We start from the raw sequence: 19,292 nt of genomic DNA on the forward strand, positions 1-19,292 counted from the left end.
TGGTCTGAAACAAAATAAAAAAAGAATTCCTTCCAGTAGCACCTTAGAGACCAACTAAGTTTGTTATTGGTATGAGCTTTCGTGTGCATTGGTATCTGAAAAAGTGTGCATGCACATGAAAGCTCATACCAATAACAAACTTAGTTGGTCTCTAAGGTGCTACTGGAAGTAATTTTTTTTTATTTTTTTAATAAAAAATAATTTTTTATTTATTTTATTTTTTTTTTATTTCAAGGGCCTATAGAAAATAGAATCACAGATTTGTAGGGTTGGAAGAGACCCCAGGGGTCACCTAGTCCAATAGCCTGAGGAGAATTCAGCATTCTCAGTTGCCACAGAATGCTGTGTGACTGCTTGGGAAGGGTAAGGAAATGGGGGAGAGGGAATTGGGTGGAAGAGGGCCTGGCTGACTCTAAACGGGAGCACTTCACATTGCAGAGTTCCACCTGCCATCACCATCATGTGTGTATATACTAACAGATCATTGTGTATACTAATAATGGACTCAAAACAGCACCTAAATAATTATCTCCTCCCAAAAAAAGGTCTCCCCCTCCTTCACAACAGTCCAATGAGGACTGAACATGCTCAAAAATGAAGAAGCAGGGATGAAATGGAATATTCTGGAAAATGGTATGCCTGGCTGGCTGGCAGCCTGAACAGAACCACTCCATATTGCAACATCTCATTGCAGATTCTGTCTGTGTGTATGTTTGTGTGTGTGCATGCACACGTGTATGAAAGAGGGAGAGATGGAAAAACAATTGGGTGCTTTTAAGGTTTTCTCTGGGAGAACTTTTCTCCTACAGAGGCGGTGAACTTTTTGCTCAAGAGGCTTCGCTCTTCCAGTTCGTAAGACTGAGCTTTGGTGGGCTAGAGAGTGCAAATCTTATGAGCTGAGAACAACTAATCCCCCCACCAACTAACTGCCATGGATCCTGCTCCAAGTCCAACATGTCAGAGCATTACACTGACCGCTACACAGTTATTGGTGGGCATGATCTTCTGCTTGAAGGTGAAGACCTCTTTCAATCCGCTTCGGAAACGATCGTGCAGCCAGGCATAGAGGAAGGGGTTGCAGCAGGAAGAGCTCATGGCAAACCAGTGGCAGAGCAGCTGGATCAGAAGGAAGTAGTCCTTGTTGATGAGGTTGATGTCAATGTCACGGAGGACGTTGAAGACGTGGATGGGGAGCCAGCAGATGGCAAAGGCAGCCACCACCAGCACAAGCAGGCGGAAGATCTTCCTCTTCCGCAAGCGGTCGAACTCCGCCTGGTTCTGCGTCGGGTGGCCAGGCACAACGCGGTTCTTCAGCTTAATGGTGATGCAGATGTATGAGAGGGAGACGGCCGAGAGGGGGAGGATGTAGGTGATGATCAAGGTGCTGTAGGCATAGACCAGGCGCTCTTTCCCCTCTTCCATCCAGAACTCCTCGCAGATGGCAAAGCCTTCCTTCCGGAACTCCACATGGTAGGTGTGGGCAATAGCGGGGGCCACCAAGGCACCGGAGAGCAGCCAGATCCCACCAATGATGTACACGCAGGTAGTAAAGGAAATGCGCTTCTTAAGGAGGTGCACGGTGGTGTAGTACCTAAGGAAGAGATGAGAGGAAAGACACTGACATCCCTCCTGCTGCTTTCTCTTACGAAAGCCTCAGGATATCATTGGACTCCCATCAACCTCAGCCAAGCACAGCCAAAGGACAGGGAGGATGGGAGTTGGAGTATAGCGATTTAGCGCTTCTGCCGAAACCCGGAAGTAACCCATTCCAGTACTTCTGGGTGTCAGCGGTCTGTAACCCGAGGTATGACTGTATATGAATGAAACTGCCTTATCCTGAGTCAGTTCATTGGTCCATCTAGTTCTGTACTGTCTACTCTGACTGGCAGTGACTATCCAGGGTTTGGGGCATGGGTCTTTCCCACTCCTACCTGGAACCCCTGAATTCTGAACCAGGGATCTTCTACCTGCAAAACAGATGCTCTGCCACTGAGCTACGCCCCTCCCCCCAGCTCCAATGGGAGAGAGGATAGTTCCTTATGGTTAAGGATACTTAAGATCAGTGGCCAACAGCTGCAACCTCAAACCAGAGGGAGCCTGCCTACAGGAGAGCAGTCTGGCTTCCCTTGCAGAGTCGCCTGTTTTAATTCTTTTACAGTGGTACCTCGGGTTAAGAACTTAATTCGTTCTGGAGGTCCATTCTTAACCTGAAACTGTTCTTAACCTGAGGCACCACTTCAGCTAATGGGGCCTCCCGCTGCCGCCGCACGATTTCTGTTCTCCTCCTGAAGCAAAGTTCTTAACCCAGGTACTATTTCTGGGTTAGCGGAGTCTGTAACCTGAAGCGTCTGCAACCCAAGGTACCACTGTAAATGGGATTGTTTTAATTTTGTATTTTATATATGCATGTTTTTAAATCTCAATGGGATTGATGCTTACAATTTAACATTTATGTAACTGGTTTTTATATTTTGTAAACTGCTTAGAAGCCTGTTTTGGCATATATTACTGATTTATTGGGTCTGTTTTATAGATTATTGCATGGCTTTTATTGTAGCATTCTTTTTCCCCTGGTTTTAAGGTATGCTTTCTGCTCTTAAAATTTTGTAAGTTTCTTGGAGACTCCTTATATGTCAAGCCACTAATAAACTGAATAAATAATGCTGATAATAATTAAGTGGCATATAAAATAAACTAATAATAATAACAATAACAATAATAAAAATGTATTTTTGTAAAAAGGTAGGGCAGCATGGTCTCCCTTCCTGACAAAGAATTCTCGAAAGCTTGCTATCCTACCATAATCTATGCTGCCAACACAGTTCATAAGACCATCAGCCACAATGAATGATCCCCAAGGTCCCTTCTAACTCGGTAATTCTATGTCCTATGTCTTGAGCAACTTAGAGGAAGGGTCAGAGACAAATGCAACAGTAATCTCAGGTACACTCCCTGGTTCATGCAGCATGCTCACTGTGAGCAGCAAAACCCCTTACATGTTTTACCCATGTCTACTTGGGAAACCGGGACACAGGTGGCGCTGTGGGTTAAAGCCTCAGCGCCTAGGGCTTGCCGATCGAAAGGTCGGCGGTTCGAATCCCTGCGGCGGGGTGCGCTCCCGCTGCTCGGTCCCAGCGCCTGCCAACCTAGCAGTTCGAAAGCACCTCCGGGTGCAAGTAGATAAATAGGGACCGCTTACCAGCGGGAAGGTAAACGGCGTTTCCGTGTGCGGCTCTGGCTCTGGCCAGAGCAGCGATGTCACGCTGGCCACGTGACCCGGAAGTGTCTCCGGACAGCGCTGGCCCCTGGCCTCTTAAGTGAGATGGGCGCACAACCCCAGAGTCTGTCAAGACTGGCCCGTACGGGCAGGGGTACCTTTACCTTTACCTTTACTTGGGAAACCACCCTACTGAGTTCAATGGTGCCTATTTTCAGGGATGCAGGTGCAGAACTATAGCTGCTGGCTGCCTTCTCCAAACAGCACTCGCACCATGTTGGACATCTTTGATGGTTGGACTCAGATCCTGGTAGAGTTCCCCACCCCCACCCATCCCTGGCATGGGCCATAAATGGTTTCTGCTTTAGAGCAACGCTGGCAATATTGCAGTTCAGCAAGAACCACCAGAACCGCTAAGAGTACTAGCAAATGGCTAATGATCAGCCCCGGATAATTCCAGGGCTGCACACAAAAGCAGCAGAAGGCCCCTGTATTTAGTCAAACATACTGTTCCCCTTGCTTTGATTTCAATAATATTCCATTTCTATGCAAGTTAATTAAACAAGAAAGGACTGTCACAAGGCAAAGCTGGTGATGGAAATTATGGCCTTCCACCCCAGAAAAGCTCCACTCCTCGGGAACAGCAATTATTCCATCAGAAGCTTCGTTGCTGAATTAAGCCACGTGGGAAAGTAGCTATTGTGGGGGAACGAAGTAACACAGACTTTTATTTCCATTCAGCGGGAAGACTGGTATTGAGCAGAAGGGTTCCTACCAGCCTCTCCAGAAATGCACCAACCACCCAGAACACTCCTTTAGATCTGACTTTTCCAGATGTGTTTCCCCCCGCCCCCTCTGAAGTGTGCTAAAGCTTGGGCTTTGAGAGATAAAGTCAAAATGTGCCTTGAAGCCCTTTGGAACTTCAACGAGCTCAGTGAGAGGGAAGAAGAAAAGCGTCCCTGTATCTGCCTCTGTCAGGTGGAGCCCAGGCTTCTTGACCTCAGGAAACCTTTTTACACATGCACCCATCTGCCTAAGAACACATGTGTTGCAGAGCATTCCTTGTTGCAATTGAGGGCAAAATCTCCATGCGCTCCAGGCCTATTGGGCTTAGCTGTCCCCTGGCACAGACTGTGCATGCACCATGCTGAGAATGGGGCTACAGCTCAGTGCTGGAGGGCCGGCTTCGCCCTCTAAGGCCCAGAGCAAGTGCACCCAGCTTCCTCAAACACACACACCTGCATGTATGTGTTCTGTAGTGGCACCCTGGCTATAGAATAGCTTCTCCAAAGATGCTTGCCTATGGTGCCTGGTCTTTTCAGTGCCAGGCAAAGACACTTTTATTCACACAGGCTCCTTAATTGTGTTTTAAAATAATCTCGGGCTGTTGTAACCTACAATTTTCAGAGTGTTTGAACTGTCAATCCCTTTTCTTGGGGAACCATGGGAATTGTAGTTCTTTGTGGGGAACAGGGATCTCCCAAGAACTCTCGGCAGCTTTAGCAAACTACAGTCCCCAGAATTCTTAGGGGGAGCCATGGCTCTTAAAGGGGCATCACCTAGACAGCATCTTAAAAAGCAGAGACATCACCTTGCCAACAAAGGTCCATATAGTAAAAGCTATGGTTTTCCCAGTAGTGATGTATGGAAGTGAGAGCTGAACCATAAAGAAGGCTGATCGCCGAAGAAGTGATGCTTTTGAATTCTGGTGCTGGAGAAGACTCTTGAGAGTCCCATGGACTGTAAGAAGATCAAACCTATCCATTCTGAAGGAAATCAGCCCTGAGTGCTCACTGGAAGGACAGATCGTGAAGCTGAGGCTCCAATACTTTGGCCACCTCATGAGAAGAGAAGACTTCCTGAAAAAGACCCTGATGTTGGGAAAGAGGACCAACAGAGGACAGAGAGATGGAGGGCACAAGGAGAAGGGGATGACAGAGGATGAGATGGACAGTGTTCTCGAAGTTACCAGCATGAGTTTGACCAAACTGCGGGAGGCAGTGGAAGACAGGAGTGCCTGGCGTGCTCTGGTCCATGGGGTCACATAGAATCATAGAGTTGGAAGAGACCACAAGGGCCATCGAGTCCAACCCCCTGTCACGAAGAGTTGGACACGACTAAACGACTAGACAACAACAACAACATTGCTTTAAGTGTACTGTCTGGACGAGGCCACAAAGAGTCACTGCCAGTCAGTGTAGACAGCACTGAGCCGGGTGGACCAGTGGTCCATAAAAGGCAGCTTCCTATATTACCATTGCCTACTAGATTTATGTTGCCATGGAAACATCCTATCAGAAAGATACCCATGCCCCCCCTCTTAGCTTTTACATCACTGTCCTGCTTTTCAAAGAGAAAAGCTCCATTCAGCCACCTGAACAATTTGTTTCTCTGCAGCAAATAAACTATCATAATATTAACCAGAGGTTGGAAATTATACCCAGCAGTGCAAAAATACCCCAAAGCCCTAGCAGGCAAAGATTTCCTTCTTTGATTGCTGAGAAAACTCAGCGGCAGCTCAAATAGGCATCATTCTCTGGTCTTATCCTGTTGGCTCAACTAGACCCTCCTGGGGAGAAGAGTGGGGACGAACTTAGCTTGTTCGCCTACTTGGCTCGTCACAAGTTAGAAACATGATGAGAGCCTGATGGTCCTGCAGTGGGAAAGGGCAACTGTGAGGTACTGAGGGAAGATGGTTCACTAAGCGGGAATGGCAAGCAGACAGCAATGTCTTTGTGGTTTGGTCCCAAATTGGAAAGACAGCAGGAGAAAGTACCCACTTAATGTCTGCTGCCCTGTAACGTCCCTTGGGTTGGTCAAGTTAAAACAGTAGGGCATCTGCAGAGCACAAAACCCAGGAAAGAGATGGGCTCGTTTGCAGTCATCTTGATATAAGGGCCAGTTTCTGTGAGGAGCTGCAGCTCAGGGGTTACAGCGCAGGCTTCACAAGGTTGCAGAGGGTCCCAGACAGGGCCAGTCCACCGATGAGGTGGATTGAGACAGCTGCTTCAGGCAATGGAACCCTGTGTGGCTGCTCTTGGCAGCACCGCCGGAGAGGTGAGGAGAAGCAGCAGCAGTGGTGGCTTCCAGCGAGATCTCGCAAGATCTCACTGAGCTCATGTGAGATTTCGTGAGAATTACACAGGGAGATCTCGCCGAAAGTCACTGCCATGCGACTCTGGTAAGTGAGGCTTTGGCAGGGGGGCAGCAGGGGGACAGCACCTTCCTATTTTGCCTCAGGTGGCAGAATGGGATGGTATGGCCCTGGTCCCACATTTGCAAGTAGGGCTAGGAAAAGCTCCCACCTGAAACCTTGGAGAGCCTCTGCCACTTCGTGTAGAGCTCATTTCCCCAACTTGTTGAGAAAAGGCTCAGCTGGATTTCCTCCCGAAGATAATTACATCTCTTTAATGAAAAGATGAGTTTAAGATGCAACCCACTGGGCTGCAACAAAAGTGCAGAACGTTGATGGAAAACATATGTGATTGATGACGAACAGCCTTCTGTCAAAGCAGTGGCTGAATGCAAGTCCTTCTGAAAAGTACTATTGCATGGGTAGGCAAACTAAGGCCTGGGGACCGGATCCGACCCAATTGCCTTCTAAATCCAGTCTGTGGACGGTCCAGGAATCAGTGTGTTTTTACATGAGTAGAATGTGTGCTTTTACAGTGGTACCTCAGGTTACATACGCTTCAGGTTACAGACTCCGCTATCCCAGAAATAGTGCTTTAGGTTAAGAACTTTGCTTCAGGATAAGAACAGAAATCGTGCAGCGGTGGTGCAGCAGCAGCAGGAGGCCCCATTAGCTAAAGTGGTGCTTCAGCTTAAGAGCAGTTTCAGGTTAAGTACAGACCTCCGGAACGAATTAAGTACTTAACCTGAGGTACCACTGTATTTAAAATGCATCTCTGGGTTATTTGTGGGGCATAGGAATTCGTTCATTTATTTATTTTTTAAAATATAGTCCAGCCCCCCACAAGGTCTGAGGGACAGTGGACCAGCCCCCTTCTGAAAAAGTTTGCTGACCCCTGACCTGGAGCAATCTGGAGCTATCAATAGACGTGGTTGTCTGGCAGCAAGGATGGGAATGGGGATAGGGGATCCAAATCTGGATGAATCATTCAGGAAGCAGTTACCTGTCTACTGCGATAGCCGTGAGGGTGAAGACGGACACATATACCGTCATGGGCTGCATCAGGAACACAAAATAGCACAAGAACTTCCCAAAGACCCATCCCTGGGGGTTGAAAGCATATGCTAGAGTGAAAGGGACACAGGTTGCACACATCAGCATGTCAGAAAAGGCCAGGTTTCCAATGAAGAAGTTGGTGACATTGTGCATCTTCTTAGTCTTACAGATAACATGGAGGAGGAGATAGTTCCCAAAAATGCCCACCAGCACAACCAAAGTGTAGCAGGGGATGATCAGAGGCTTGAAAGACTGGATCATCTGCACGCCGGTAAACTGAGAAGTGGAATTGGAGCCGTTTCTGAGCTCAACCTCATAGGTGCTGCCGTTGGACGGGCCATGGTCCCAGCGACCAGCGGATTCCATCAGTTGGTAGCAACCAGGGACTGCACTTAAAAACACAAGGAGGATGGAACTGCAGTGAAGCAAGTCTTCTGAAGTTGGCTTTGGGGCCACCCTGTGTGCACAGGGCCCTGGATGACTGACTCCTTTATTTTGTTCAGGGATGAAAGGCTGATGTATCTATGGCAGAAAAGGAATACTGGGTTTAGCTTGCCTGGTGCCAGAAGACATCTTCTATTTCTCATGCAAATCTGTATTCACAGGCTACCCTTTGAAGAGCTTACTTCTGCAGCAATCACAGCTTGCAGGGCAGGATGAAATGCTTTCAAGTTTGACTCACTTACACCCATTAAGCTATAATGTATCCTCCCCCACTTTGATGCCTTTCCATTTTCTTCTAGGTTGCCTCTGTTGCTTCTACATTATTTGGCTCTTGTGTTCCAAAATTGCGGCATTGCTACTGCTTTTCAGGAGAATGACTGGTTCCACTGGTGTCTGAGAGATAAGATAGGGAAGGAAGCGGGGAAAAGGAGGTTTAGAATGACAAGGAATCGGGTAAACAGCTTTCTCTTAAAGACAAGCAAACTGGAAAACAAGCTAAAAGGCATGACAAGCCCAGAGAGATGTTAGATGGAGAGCTTTAGAATTTTGCCACAAAGCAATTGCAGTTTGGTAGGAAACATCCCACTGTGAAGTAGGGGTGTGTAAATCTGTCCATTTCGGTTTACCATTTTTCAAACCATAAGTTCAGTTCTCTACATTTCGACATCAGTTTGTGATTTTAAAAGAAAGTCTGGTGAAAATTCAACAGCATTGTACTGCAAATTTATCCCAGTATGCACATTTTTGCAAAGCAATTTCCCCCTAGAAGAATGCATTTTGCGTGTTATTTTCATGGATATACTGTATGCATTTATATGCACACGTTACCCTAGTATATGCACACATTACTTGCTTGGAGAAATGCACCGCAGCTATTGTTTGGAAAGCGCTAATCAGGTATGCTCTCCTTTAAATGCAAATGGAATTAAATTTCTCTCCCATCCCTAAAGTGGAGGCAGCTCTCTGAGAGCTCTCAAGGCAAAACAGCAGCGAAAATAACCATTAACTTTTATTACGGTGTAACTTTTTTTATTTTGTCAAGTAGCGCTAGGTGAACGTTCCATCAACCCAAAGATTTCTGCTTGTATAGTGGAACTTTCCCAGCACCCCACTAAATCTGTTCTAAGGGTTCCCCCAACCACTTGGAGCAGAGTTGGGGAGGATATAAGGTGTATGTGAGGGGAGGAGAGATGTGAAGCCCACCGCGCAAGCAGAAATCCTTGCGCAAATGGCACAGGTTAGTTGAACATTACCCAAAGGCTCAGCTATGAAGCAAACAGGGTCCCTTTTCTATGAGTTGCTATCTTTCAGATCTGTTTCCCAGTGTTAAGGATAAAATTTGATAGGTAGATAAAGGGACTAGATGCGAGGCAATAAAGTGAAGCTGAATCTAAGACAGACATACTGCTGGTGGGCATAAGAACATAAAAAGCTGCCTACACAAAAGTGAGACCCATCCAGTTCAGTACTATCTGCACAAATTGCCAGGGCCAGCCCTATAATGAGGCAAAGTGAGGCAGCTGCCTCGGACAGCAGGTGCTGAGGGACAGGGAGGAGACAGCCATGAGTGCCATGTGGCCTCCCCTGTACCTACTATGCTATCCTGCTGCACTCCAGCACAATGATAGGTATTTTCCTTTCACCAGTACTGGGGTAAAATACAACTGTCAATCTGTATGTGCCTTTGGGAAGGGTGCCATTGTGGCCTTTGCCTCAGGCAGCAAAACATTTTGAGCCAGCCCTGCCCATTGCCCACAAGTCTTCAGGGTTTCAGACAAGAGATGCCAGAGCCTGGCATGCTACTGATGTGTTCTGCTACTGAGCCATGGCCCTTCCCCAGTTTGTCTGCCCCTGAGTAGTGTTCACAGTTTGGCAGTGCTCATAGATTCAGCTTGTTCACAAGAGAGCCCAGCAACAGGGAGCCCTTTTCATGAGAACTATCCATGCTCTGGCATCCTCCAAATTAGACTACTACAATGAGTCCTATGTGAGACTGCCTTTGAAGACTGCTTGGCAGCTGCCAATTAGGACCACCTACATTGGGTGTTCGAAAGCATGCCGGCTCCCTTGGCCCATAAACCCCATCCATCTGGGACATGGGTGGTGCTGTGGGTTCAACCACAGAGCCTAGGACTTGTCGATCAGAAGGTTGGCGGTTCGAATCCCCATGATGGGGTGAGCTCCCATTGCTCGGTCCCTGCTCCTGCCAACCTAGCAGTTCAAAAGCACGTCAAAGTGCAAGTAGATAAATAGGTACTGTTCCGGCAGGAAGGTAAATGGCGTTTCCATGTGTTGCTCTGGTTCACCAGAAGTGGCTTAGTCATGCTGGCCACAAGACCCGGAAGGTGTATGCTGGCTCGCTCAGCCAATAAAGCGAGATGAGCGCCGCAACCCCAGAGTCGTCCACGATTGGACCTAATGGTCAGGGGTCCCTTTATCTTTTACATTGGGTGTATCTGTCCAACATTTAAACGGTTAAACAAACTCCTATCTATTGAATGGGAGGCACAGTGGTCCCTGCATTGCATAGCAATGAATGCATGTAAATACACAAATACTTTGGGGAAAGGAGCACAGATCAATGAATCAGACAGAAAGTAAGGGGTAGTAAACAGAGTGCTTTCCCTCTTACCACACTGCGCTTTACTACTCCACCTGTGAATAAAATAAAACAGATAGAGAAAAGCCTTTCTGCATCTCTCATAACTCTAGGACTCACAGACATTTAATGAAGCTGAATGTTGGAAGATCCAGGACAACCAAAGAAAGCAATTCTTCATATAGTGCACAGTTAGACTATGGAGTTCGCTGGGAAGAGGAATCAACTGTTAAACCACTCCAAAAATTGTAGCAGGGGCACTGACTTGCCCCCACATTGAAGGGGCCCAGCATTGCATGACATCATATGCACAACATCATGCACCAGGTGGGGGGGGGGATGCCATGGGGGCTGTTGCCCCAGGCATGCAATCTGGGGGAAGCGTGAACCAGGAGATCCCAACAGGTTCATTCATTTCAGTGAGTCTGCTTTGAGTAGAACTTAGTTGGATCTAACTCTTAGTGTCCAGCAGGAAGGCATCTGCCTTTTATGGGCACATTTACAAAACCTTTAGCTGTTTTATCACTACAGTACTTTAACTAGAACTGTATGGCATGTTAAAGGGAAGGGTGGGGAATGTCGTGTTCCTCCTGGGGTAGTAGTTTGACCACCTGTGACCCCCACCCTGCACTCAGCTCTCACCTGTGGCTCCTAGAAGCTGCCAGCATGTGACAATGGCCAAGCTCCAGTAACAGATTCAACTGGCCGGCTAAACCAGGTGAGGGTAGCCATTGGGTCTCAAACCCTCAGCGAGTGAAGGACTTCTCCTGTACAGTGGTACCTCAGGTTACATACGCTTCAGGTTACATACCCTTCAGAAATAGTGCTTTAGGTTAAGAACTTTGCTTCAGGATGAAAACAGAAATCGTGCAGCGGCGGTGCAGCAGCAGCGGGAGGCCCCATTAGCTAAAGTGGTGCTTCAGGTTAAGAACAGTTTCAGGTTAAGTACGGACCTCCGGAACGAATTAAATACTTAACCTGAGGTACCACTGTAGTTGAAGAAAGGCTCTGGCGGACTGAGCAAACGTGAGATTAAGTCCAACGGTCAAGAAGGCAGTTACTACACATGCTTTAGAGCCGGGGTCAGCAACCTTTTTCAGCCATGGGCCAGTCCACCATCCCTCAGACCTTGTGGCGGGCCAGACTATATTTTGGGGGAGATATGCCCCACAAGTAACCCAGAGGTGCATTTTAAATAAAAGGACACATTCTACTCATGTGAAAACACACCGATTCCCAGACCGTCTGCGGGCCAGATTGAGAAGGCGATTGGGCCGCATCCGGCCCCTGGGCCTTAGGTTGCCTTCCCCTGCTGTAGAGGGAAGTGAAGGGCAGATGGGGCCCATCAGCCTGGGAAGGTAGCTCATCTAGGAGAAGGAAAATTCTGATCCTAAACCTCTACCGCCTTGTGGCTATACTCATTCATGGGAATAGCTCCACCACTGCTGACTTGCAGCACATCTTTGGGTGAAGAAAATGCTAAGCAGAAAACCCCACACAAATTCAGAGTCCCTAAAGACGATTGGATGGCATCTTGTATGCCTCCTTCCAGCAGCTCCTGCAGCCAAGCTGGTCTCAGACCTATTGCTTTCCGTTTCTTTGGACCACATCAGCAAGGCTGAGAGGAGGGGTCTTCTAGAGAGGTTACTTTGGTGCTGCTAATGCAGCAAAAACAACATGGGGGCAGCAGTTACAGGTTCCCTGTCTCTACAGCCACAGCAGGCGCTGTGATTCTCCAGAGGTTTGACTTCACCCCTGGTGGCACACTCCATTGTCTCTTGAGACAGATGGATGCCAGCAACAACTTTAACTGAAACAGTAACTAGGTGGGCATGCTTTACATTATTCAATATGCATACAGTTATAGAGAGCAGCCACATATGATATTGTAGCATATCCTTAAATTTGGCTTCATTTTATAAAATGGAAAACAGAATTTTGCTCTGGGCACAGAATCCTACAGAAGGCAGCTCAAAAAAATACATCTTCCTTCCACCTCATGCTGAGTTGGTACTGAATGCTGTTGCTTTCTCCCCTAATAAATGTCATGAAAATATTTTCAGAATAGAAGCACTATGAGCTACAGGAGGTTGTTCAGAAAACATTTCCGAAAGAACATTAAATATTTTCCCAGCTTGATCCTGAACAAGGTTGCCAGAAGCAAGCTTTGTTGAGTTTAGTGTGCTTACAGTGCCGTCTCAGACTTCTTTACTCAGAAGTAAGTCCTTTCGGTTTCAATGGGACAACGCTTGTCCTTAGTAAGGGTGCATGCCTATGATTGCAGCATTAAGACCCAGAACCTTTGTTTTACATGGTCCATTGAGGACAAAACACCTACTTTGAACCTCTGTCCAAACACACACACACCACCCTAAGAAGGAACACCAAAAGACAAAAGCAGAGTACTATGAATGAAAGGAAAAAAACTCTCATTTTCAGCCCCTCCCCCCCTACAGAAGCTAGTGCTTCTACTTGCCAGAAACACTATTTCTGAACTGCATTCTTCACTTTCTGAACTTTTGGAAGACTTTTTACCAACAAGGTTTCTAAAAACAAAATGGACACTATAAACACCTCACCACAAAGCTTTGACATCATTTTAAGCAAGTTCCTTAAAAAAAAATATTATTAATTGACTCCCAAACTTGAAACAAGGAGAGAAAGTGAAAATAATGAGGGGATGCTCTTATTGCTTGGGATCAATTTGGCATGCATATGTTGCAAATAGGAAACCATGCAGTTTTTTCTTTCTTTCTACTGACCTGAACAAGCAGAGCCAAGTGGGGATAAGAAGACAAGCTAAGAATTCCTAGCGGTCTGTGCAAGAGAAAGTGTGTGCAAGCAAGAGAGAGAAAACGTTCAGGCTTTATCCCTCCTATGTTCCAAATGTGTACTGTACTGTACTCTCTTCGCTTCGTGGATTCAGGTCTAAGCAAGCTTTTGGTTCACCAGCCCCCTCTGCTGGTTCCTCTATCTTCTTTCTCTCTACAGTTTTTCTAATACGTAATGGCATTCTAATCTCAGAAAATCATAGAATAGTGGAGCTCAAAGGGATTTTGAGGGTCATCTAGTCCAACAACTGGCAATGCAGGGGAATCTCAACCAAAGCATCCATGGCAGATGTTCATCCAACCTCTGCTTCAAAGCCTCCAAGAAAGTTCTCCTTGTTGTTTAGTTGGAATCTTCTATCTTGTAACTTGAAGCCATTGGTTCGATCCTACCCTCCAGAGCAGGAGAAAACAAGCTTGCTCCATCTTTCTTGTGACAGCCCTTTAGATGTCTGAAGATGTCTAACATCTCTAAATCAAGACGATGCACAGGTGGAGAATGGATGTCTATCAGGTGCTTACCTGTCACCCAAGCCTGTCCTATTTTCACTTGTTACTGGTCTCCCACTAAGTTAAAACGCAGGCAATAACTGGCAGCAGAATCACTGCCTGTGTCGTTTGTGTGTGTGTGTGCTGAACTACTGTTTATTTCTTTTAATTAGAAAAGAAATTACTTTTTTATTTCTTTTAATTAGAAAAATATCCTTCCTTTTCTAAGGTTCCAAGGATGATGCCAGGCAGGTGTTGAGCAGGTCATCAAATCAGGAGGTCTAAGGACTTTAACCGTATTTGATTGCAGTCCTCTTTATTCAGCAATCCGACCATCTTCTTCTTTGGCGATCACTTGTGGCTGAGTAAGATTATCTTCCGTTAATATGGTCTTAATGGTGTGTGTGTGTCCGTAAGTGACTGTGGAGGCCAATTCTGGATCCACACGTCCTTACACAGTGGGGACATAGGTTTTCAAGCAAGAGTTGATCCCGTGCCTTCCTCTTAGCACGTTTCTCCCTTTCGTCCTGAGTTTGAGCATCATCAAAGTCCATGGCACCTTTGGCAAAGGCTGTGCTTCAGTTGGAGCGCTTGTAGGCCAGTGTCTCCCGATTGCATGTGTTTATACTACATTTTTTTGGATTTGCCCTGAGAGAGTCTTTTGTTGACCACCAACATGACGCTTTCCATTTTTAAGTTCGGAATAGAGTAGTTGCTTTAGAAGAGGCTGTTCTCCAATTGGAGCGCTCCAACTGGAATGATCAGGTATAGATTTGCTTGCGTGCTTTCCCTTAGTAAAGGTAAAGGGACCCCTGACCATTAGGTCCAGTCGTGGCCGACTCTGGGGTTGCGGCGCTCATCTTGCTTTATTGGCCGAGGGAGCCGGTGTACAGCTTCCGGGTCATGTGGCCAGCATGACTAAGCCGCTTCTGGCGAACCAGAGCAGGGCAAGGAAACACCGTTTACCTTCCCGCCAGAGCGGTACCTATTTATCTACTTGCACTTTGACATGCTTTTGAACTGCTAGGTTGGCAGGAGCAGGGACCGAGCAACGGGAGCTCACCCCGTTGCGGGGATTTGAACCACAGACCTTCTGATCAGCAAGTCCTAGGCTCTCTGGTTTAACCCACAGTGCCACCACAATTAAAACAGATTAATGTACTTGGTGAAACAAATCTATGTTGTCCCCTAGGGAAGTGACTGGGAAATGCCCTAAAACATGTGAGATAAGCAACCGATTGATGAAATGGCATGGTATATCTGTGAAAGCAGATCAGGATGAAAGCTCATTATCATATAATTTCCCCACAAGCAAATAAGAACAAATGCATAGTAAAGAGCAGACACCATATGACATCCATGTAAATGCAGTAAACAGGTCGTCCAGAAGAACCTCTAATCAAACCAACATAATACAGTGGTACCTCTGGTTATGTACTTAATTCATTCCGGAGGTCCGTTCTTAACATGAAACTATTCTTAACCTGAAGCACCACTTTAGCTAATGGGGCCTCCTGCTGCCACCGCGCCGCTGGAGCCCGATTTCTGTTCTCATCCTGAAACAAAGTTCTTAACCCAAGGTACTATTTCTGGGTTAGTGGAGTCTGTAACCTGAAGCATCTGTAACCCGAGGTACCACTGTAAGTAAAGATAAAGGGACCCCTGACCATTAGGTCCAGTCGTGGCCGACTCTGGGGTTGCAGCGCTCATCTCGCTCTATGGGCCGAGGGAGCCGGTGTACAGCTTCTGGGTCATGTGGCCAGCATGACTAAGCCGCTTCTGGCGAACCAGAGCAGCACACGGAAATGCCATTTACCTTCCCGCTGGAGCAATGCCTATTTATCTACTTGCACTTTGACGTGCTTTCGAACTGCTAGGTTGTCAGGAGCAGGGACCGAGCAATGGGAGCTCACCCCGTCGTGGGGATTCAAACCGCCGACCTTCCGATCGGCAAGTCCTAGGCTCTGTGGTTTAACCCACAGCGCCACCAGCATCCCACGAGGTACCACTGTAATACCATTTAAAACATGTGAAACTTTATAGTCAATTACGGTAAATATCTATAGAAGTGCAAGAAGTTTTACATCTGAAATAGAGGGGTCTTTATGTGAGCATTAAAGTTCAGCAAAAAAAAAAAAAAAAAGCTACTTGCACTCTCCCTGGAAGAAGAGGGTTTCATAGGAGTGGAGCATTACCAAAAGGACCCTCTCTTCCTGGACCACCAATCTAATAGCAGCAGCATTAGTAATAATGAAATTCCACAGCCCTCTTTTTAGAGTGAATTTAATATCACATCCTCAGTGCATCTGCCGTTTCTGTTTTTTTTTTTTTTTTTTTTAAAAGATATTTATTAGAAGTTTCAAAAATTACAGAAAAAGAAAAAAGAAGAAAGCAACAACAACAAAAGAAAAATTTCAAAGCATATATAACAATACTTAAAAGAGAGAAAAAAGAAAAAAAACATAAAAATCAATACAACAACAAAAAAAACCATAAAAAATCAATACAACAGTGCACCTGCCGTTTCTCTTGCCTCTCATACCCAGGACAAGTATTTCCCTTTTAAAAAGAACGCTTATCCGTATGTGAACAGGAGCAGAACAAAAGCTGTGCCAACAACTCCACCACAGCCAAGCACATTGGCTTTCTTCAGACTTTGTTCCTTATGAGGAGTTGCAGAGAGAGATTAGGAGTGAGCTTTTACACCAGCAGTTGCTGCAGAGGGACGGAATTAGCCCGGGAGAAATTCCAAAAGCTACTTTTATCTCATGGCTTCTTCATTATCATCAGCTCCCAACGGGGCAAAGGCATTAGTGTTTTCTTCCACATTAAAATGTTCATCAAACGCTCCAACGGTGTTAATTTGTGCTACGTGTACCCCTTGCCATCTTGCATTACGTATGCAAAGTGCCTGAAGGCTGTTTCTCACTCAGGAGACCATAACCAGCAAAAGGGCACACTTTGTTAATTCTGCTTCCCATGCTAATCTCTCTCTCCAACGCCCCCCCCCCCAGCATAAAAACGTTCTGCAGGGTGGCATCTGCAACAAAGAATTTATATTTATATTTCCGTAGCGGCACTCATCTCAAATGACTGCATGGCCATTTCCAGCAAGGAATATTCATGAGACAAAAATGACATGTAATGTAAAAATGAGAACGGCGATGCAGGTATCTTTGTTTTCTAATAGGAGCCCATATACAGAGAAGCTCCCATTTTAGGTACAGCTGAAATGTACTACTTTGTGTGGGGCTGGCAGCAGCTAGCAGAAGGAACCGCTTTTGTCACAAAAGGGCCCCAGTCACATAAGTGTACCCCCCCCCGCTAGTTCATTGCCTATTCACAAGCTTTGATTGTGAGGGTGTCATTTTGGGAAAATCTCATAGGGAATAATTATTTTTGAGTTTCAAGGAAGCATAGTATTTATTGATTTAAACAATTCCCTGGGAAGATGGGCTGGCTGTTTAAATCACGATGAGATTTGTAGCACTATGAGGAGAATAGGGGGGTTTCCTAACAACTCTCAGCACCCTGAACAAAGCACCTGTTTGGGGGAAGCCATGATTATTAAAGTTGGAGCTATCCACACTAAACTTTTGCTCCACGCTTTCCAGGCAAAGGTCCATATTTTCCTAGTTGGTGCCCAATCCCCCTGCTGCTTTCCCCAGGAAAACCCACTCAATCAGAACAAACCGAGTTTCCTATGTAATGCTGAGAGCATTAAAGACATACCCTCCAACATTTCTCTGATGAAAATAGGAATGTCCCATTCCATAATGATAATTTTAATATTTATACCCCACACATCTTACTGGGTTGCCCCAGCCACTCTGGGCAGCTTCCAACATATATAAAAACATAATAAAACATTTTTTTAAAACCCTCCCTATACAGGATTGCCCTTCAGACAGCTCAGGGGGTTGGATAACTCCATACCCTCCAACATATCTCTGATGAAAATAGGGACATCTTAAGGAAAAGTGGGACATTCCAGGAAACAGCGATGGCTTCTCTAAATCAGGGACATTCCTGGAAAATAGGGACCCTTGGAGGGTCTGTAAAGAATGAGTTTTCATGGGGTAAGCTGTGAAGCAAAAAAGGGGTGCACTCAAACACAGAACACAGATTTTTCTCGATGCCTAGAAAGCATAGAGGAAACTCAGTGTGGATGAGAAGTAAGTACCATTGTGTTTTAAGTGTGCAGTGCAAATGTGGCCTAATACTGTGTCTGCATCAAGAAGTCGTGGCAGAATACAGCCGCAATGAAACACCGGTCTGGAGTGGCCTTTACTTTAAGCCTGGTGATGGGACATGTTAAGTTGTGGGTGAACATACCAGACGACACAGCAATTCTTCAGACAGCTCTTGTTTATTCACAGGCCAGAACAGAACTGAACTGAAGGGTTCAGCCAACCTGCTTATATAGTGCTCAACTACAAAGCAACAGTAACAACTTTCTGTAACTATCCAATCACTGAACGTCACTTTCAATTCCTTATTTGCATATGCTGACCTGAGTGAAAACTATCTACAGTATCCCCCTGCTGGCCCAGGGTGAGAACTTCAGTACATAACAGGACAGAGTCCTCTGCTGCCCTTGAGGGTAGTAGGATAGTTTAGGGGGGCTCTGGGTATGGCAGTCACAACTCTGCTCAGTCTCCTCTTCTCAGCATTGGACTTGCTCTGCCATGTTTCTCTTATCAGTCCTGACGGGCTGCTTTTAGGAAAGTGGTCTGTTTTAGAGCCACAAGGCAGTAGCAGCTGCATAATGGACTGGGAGACCTCAATGTGCAATTTAGTTGACGAAGAACTCGCAAAATCACCGCGAGGGGTGCTATTATCCCTGGCGACACAGTAGGCTGTCAGCCCATCAGCAAATTCATGCAGAGTTCACAGAACCAGCCAGAGATCTGCTAGGTCTGTGCATTTAGGGTTTTTATCTCAAAATAGGTTTCATTGATTGGCAAGTTTCTGGCGTTTGCACCTGAAGTGGTCATGACTCCCTGGGGGTGAGGGGGCTGGGAGTGAGGGCCACAACAAAAAGCTTTCTCTGGTGGGTGGGTGGGTGGGGGGTAGATATTTCAGGGAATTGCAGCTATGAAAAAGGGAAAGTACACTGAAAAAAATTACTAAGAAAGGGAGCAACAATGAAACAGCAAGTATCATGTTGTCATATACAGTATAGCTCTATGGTGCTGCTCAGTTATCCAAGGCAAAAAGGATATTACAAGCAGGGCCTAGATGTTGGAAGGTTCAGGGTTTTTAGTCAACAATCATCTATGCCCTTTTAAAGAATACTCCATTGCATCCCCACAGTTTTCTTTCTCCTCTCCCCCTAGCCAACAATGAGCCAGTGTTCAGCGGCAACTCAGCATGCTTGGTCCTCACTGAACCACTTTGGGGCTGCTGCTATTTACCTCTTTGGGTTTTTCACCCCTAAATCTTTTTCTTCTGTTTCCACAAACCCTGGTTCCATCCAGACCTCCTGATACCTCCCTCCGCAGGTGGGTGTGTAATTTTGGCTGC

General features: G+C 46.2%; 1 protein-coding gene across 2 annotated transcripts; it reads right to left on the reverse strand.

Annotated features, from left to right (window-relative positions):
* Positions 1-235: 235 nt before the first annotated feature.
* Positions 236-13,319, reverse strand: LOC307203923 (prolactin-releasing peptide receptor-like). Of its 2 annotated transcripts, XM_079955210.1 has the most exons (3): positions 13,212-13,319; positions 7,354-8,243; positions 236-1,591 (listed from the first exon to the last, which is right to left on the reverse strand). In XM_079955210.1, the coding sequence occupies exons 2-3, from the start codon at positions 7,770-7,772 to the stop codon at positions 958-960; spliced, it is 1,053 nt and encodes a 350-aa protein (XP_079811336.1). In that variant the 5' UTR covers positions 7,773-8,243; positions 13,212-13,319; the 3' UTR covers positions 236-957. The 2 variants fall into 2 exon arrangements, with proteins under 2 accessions (XP_079811336.1, XP_079811337.1); XM_079955211.1 differs by lacking the exon at positions 13,212-13,319 and having other exon boundaries at positions 7,354-9,231.
* Positions 13,320-19,292: the final 5,973 nt, after the last annotated feature.

This window comes from Podarcis cretensis, assembly GCF_951804945.1.
Source record: "Podarcis cretensis genome assembly, chromosome: 15".
Lineage (NCBI taxonomy): Eukaryota > Metazoa > Chordata > Lepidosauria > Squamata > Lacertidae > Podarcis > Podarcis cretensis.

What these genes read in the sequence shown, in the direction of transcription:
- LOC307203923 (XM_079955210.1), bottom strand. Translation starts at nt 7,772, where the DNA reads ATGGAATCCGCTGGTCGCTGGGACCATGGCCCGTCCAACGGCAGCACC. An exon ending in ACGGCTATCGCAGTAGACAG is followed by an intron (nt 1,592 to 7,353) that starts GTAACTGCTTCC and finishes TCTCTTCCTTAG; the next exon opens with GTACTACACCACCGTGCACC.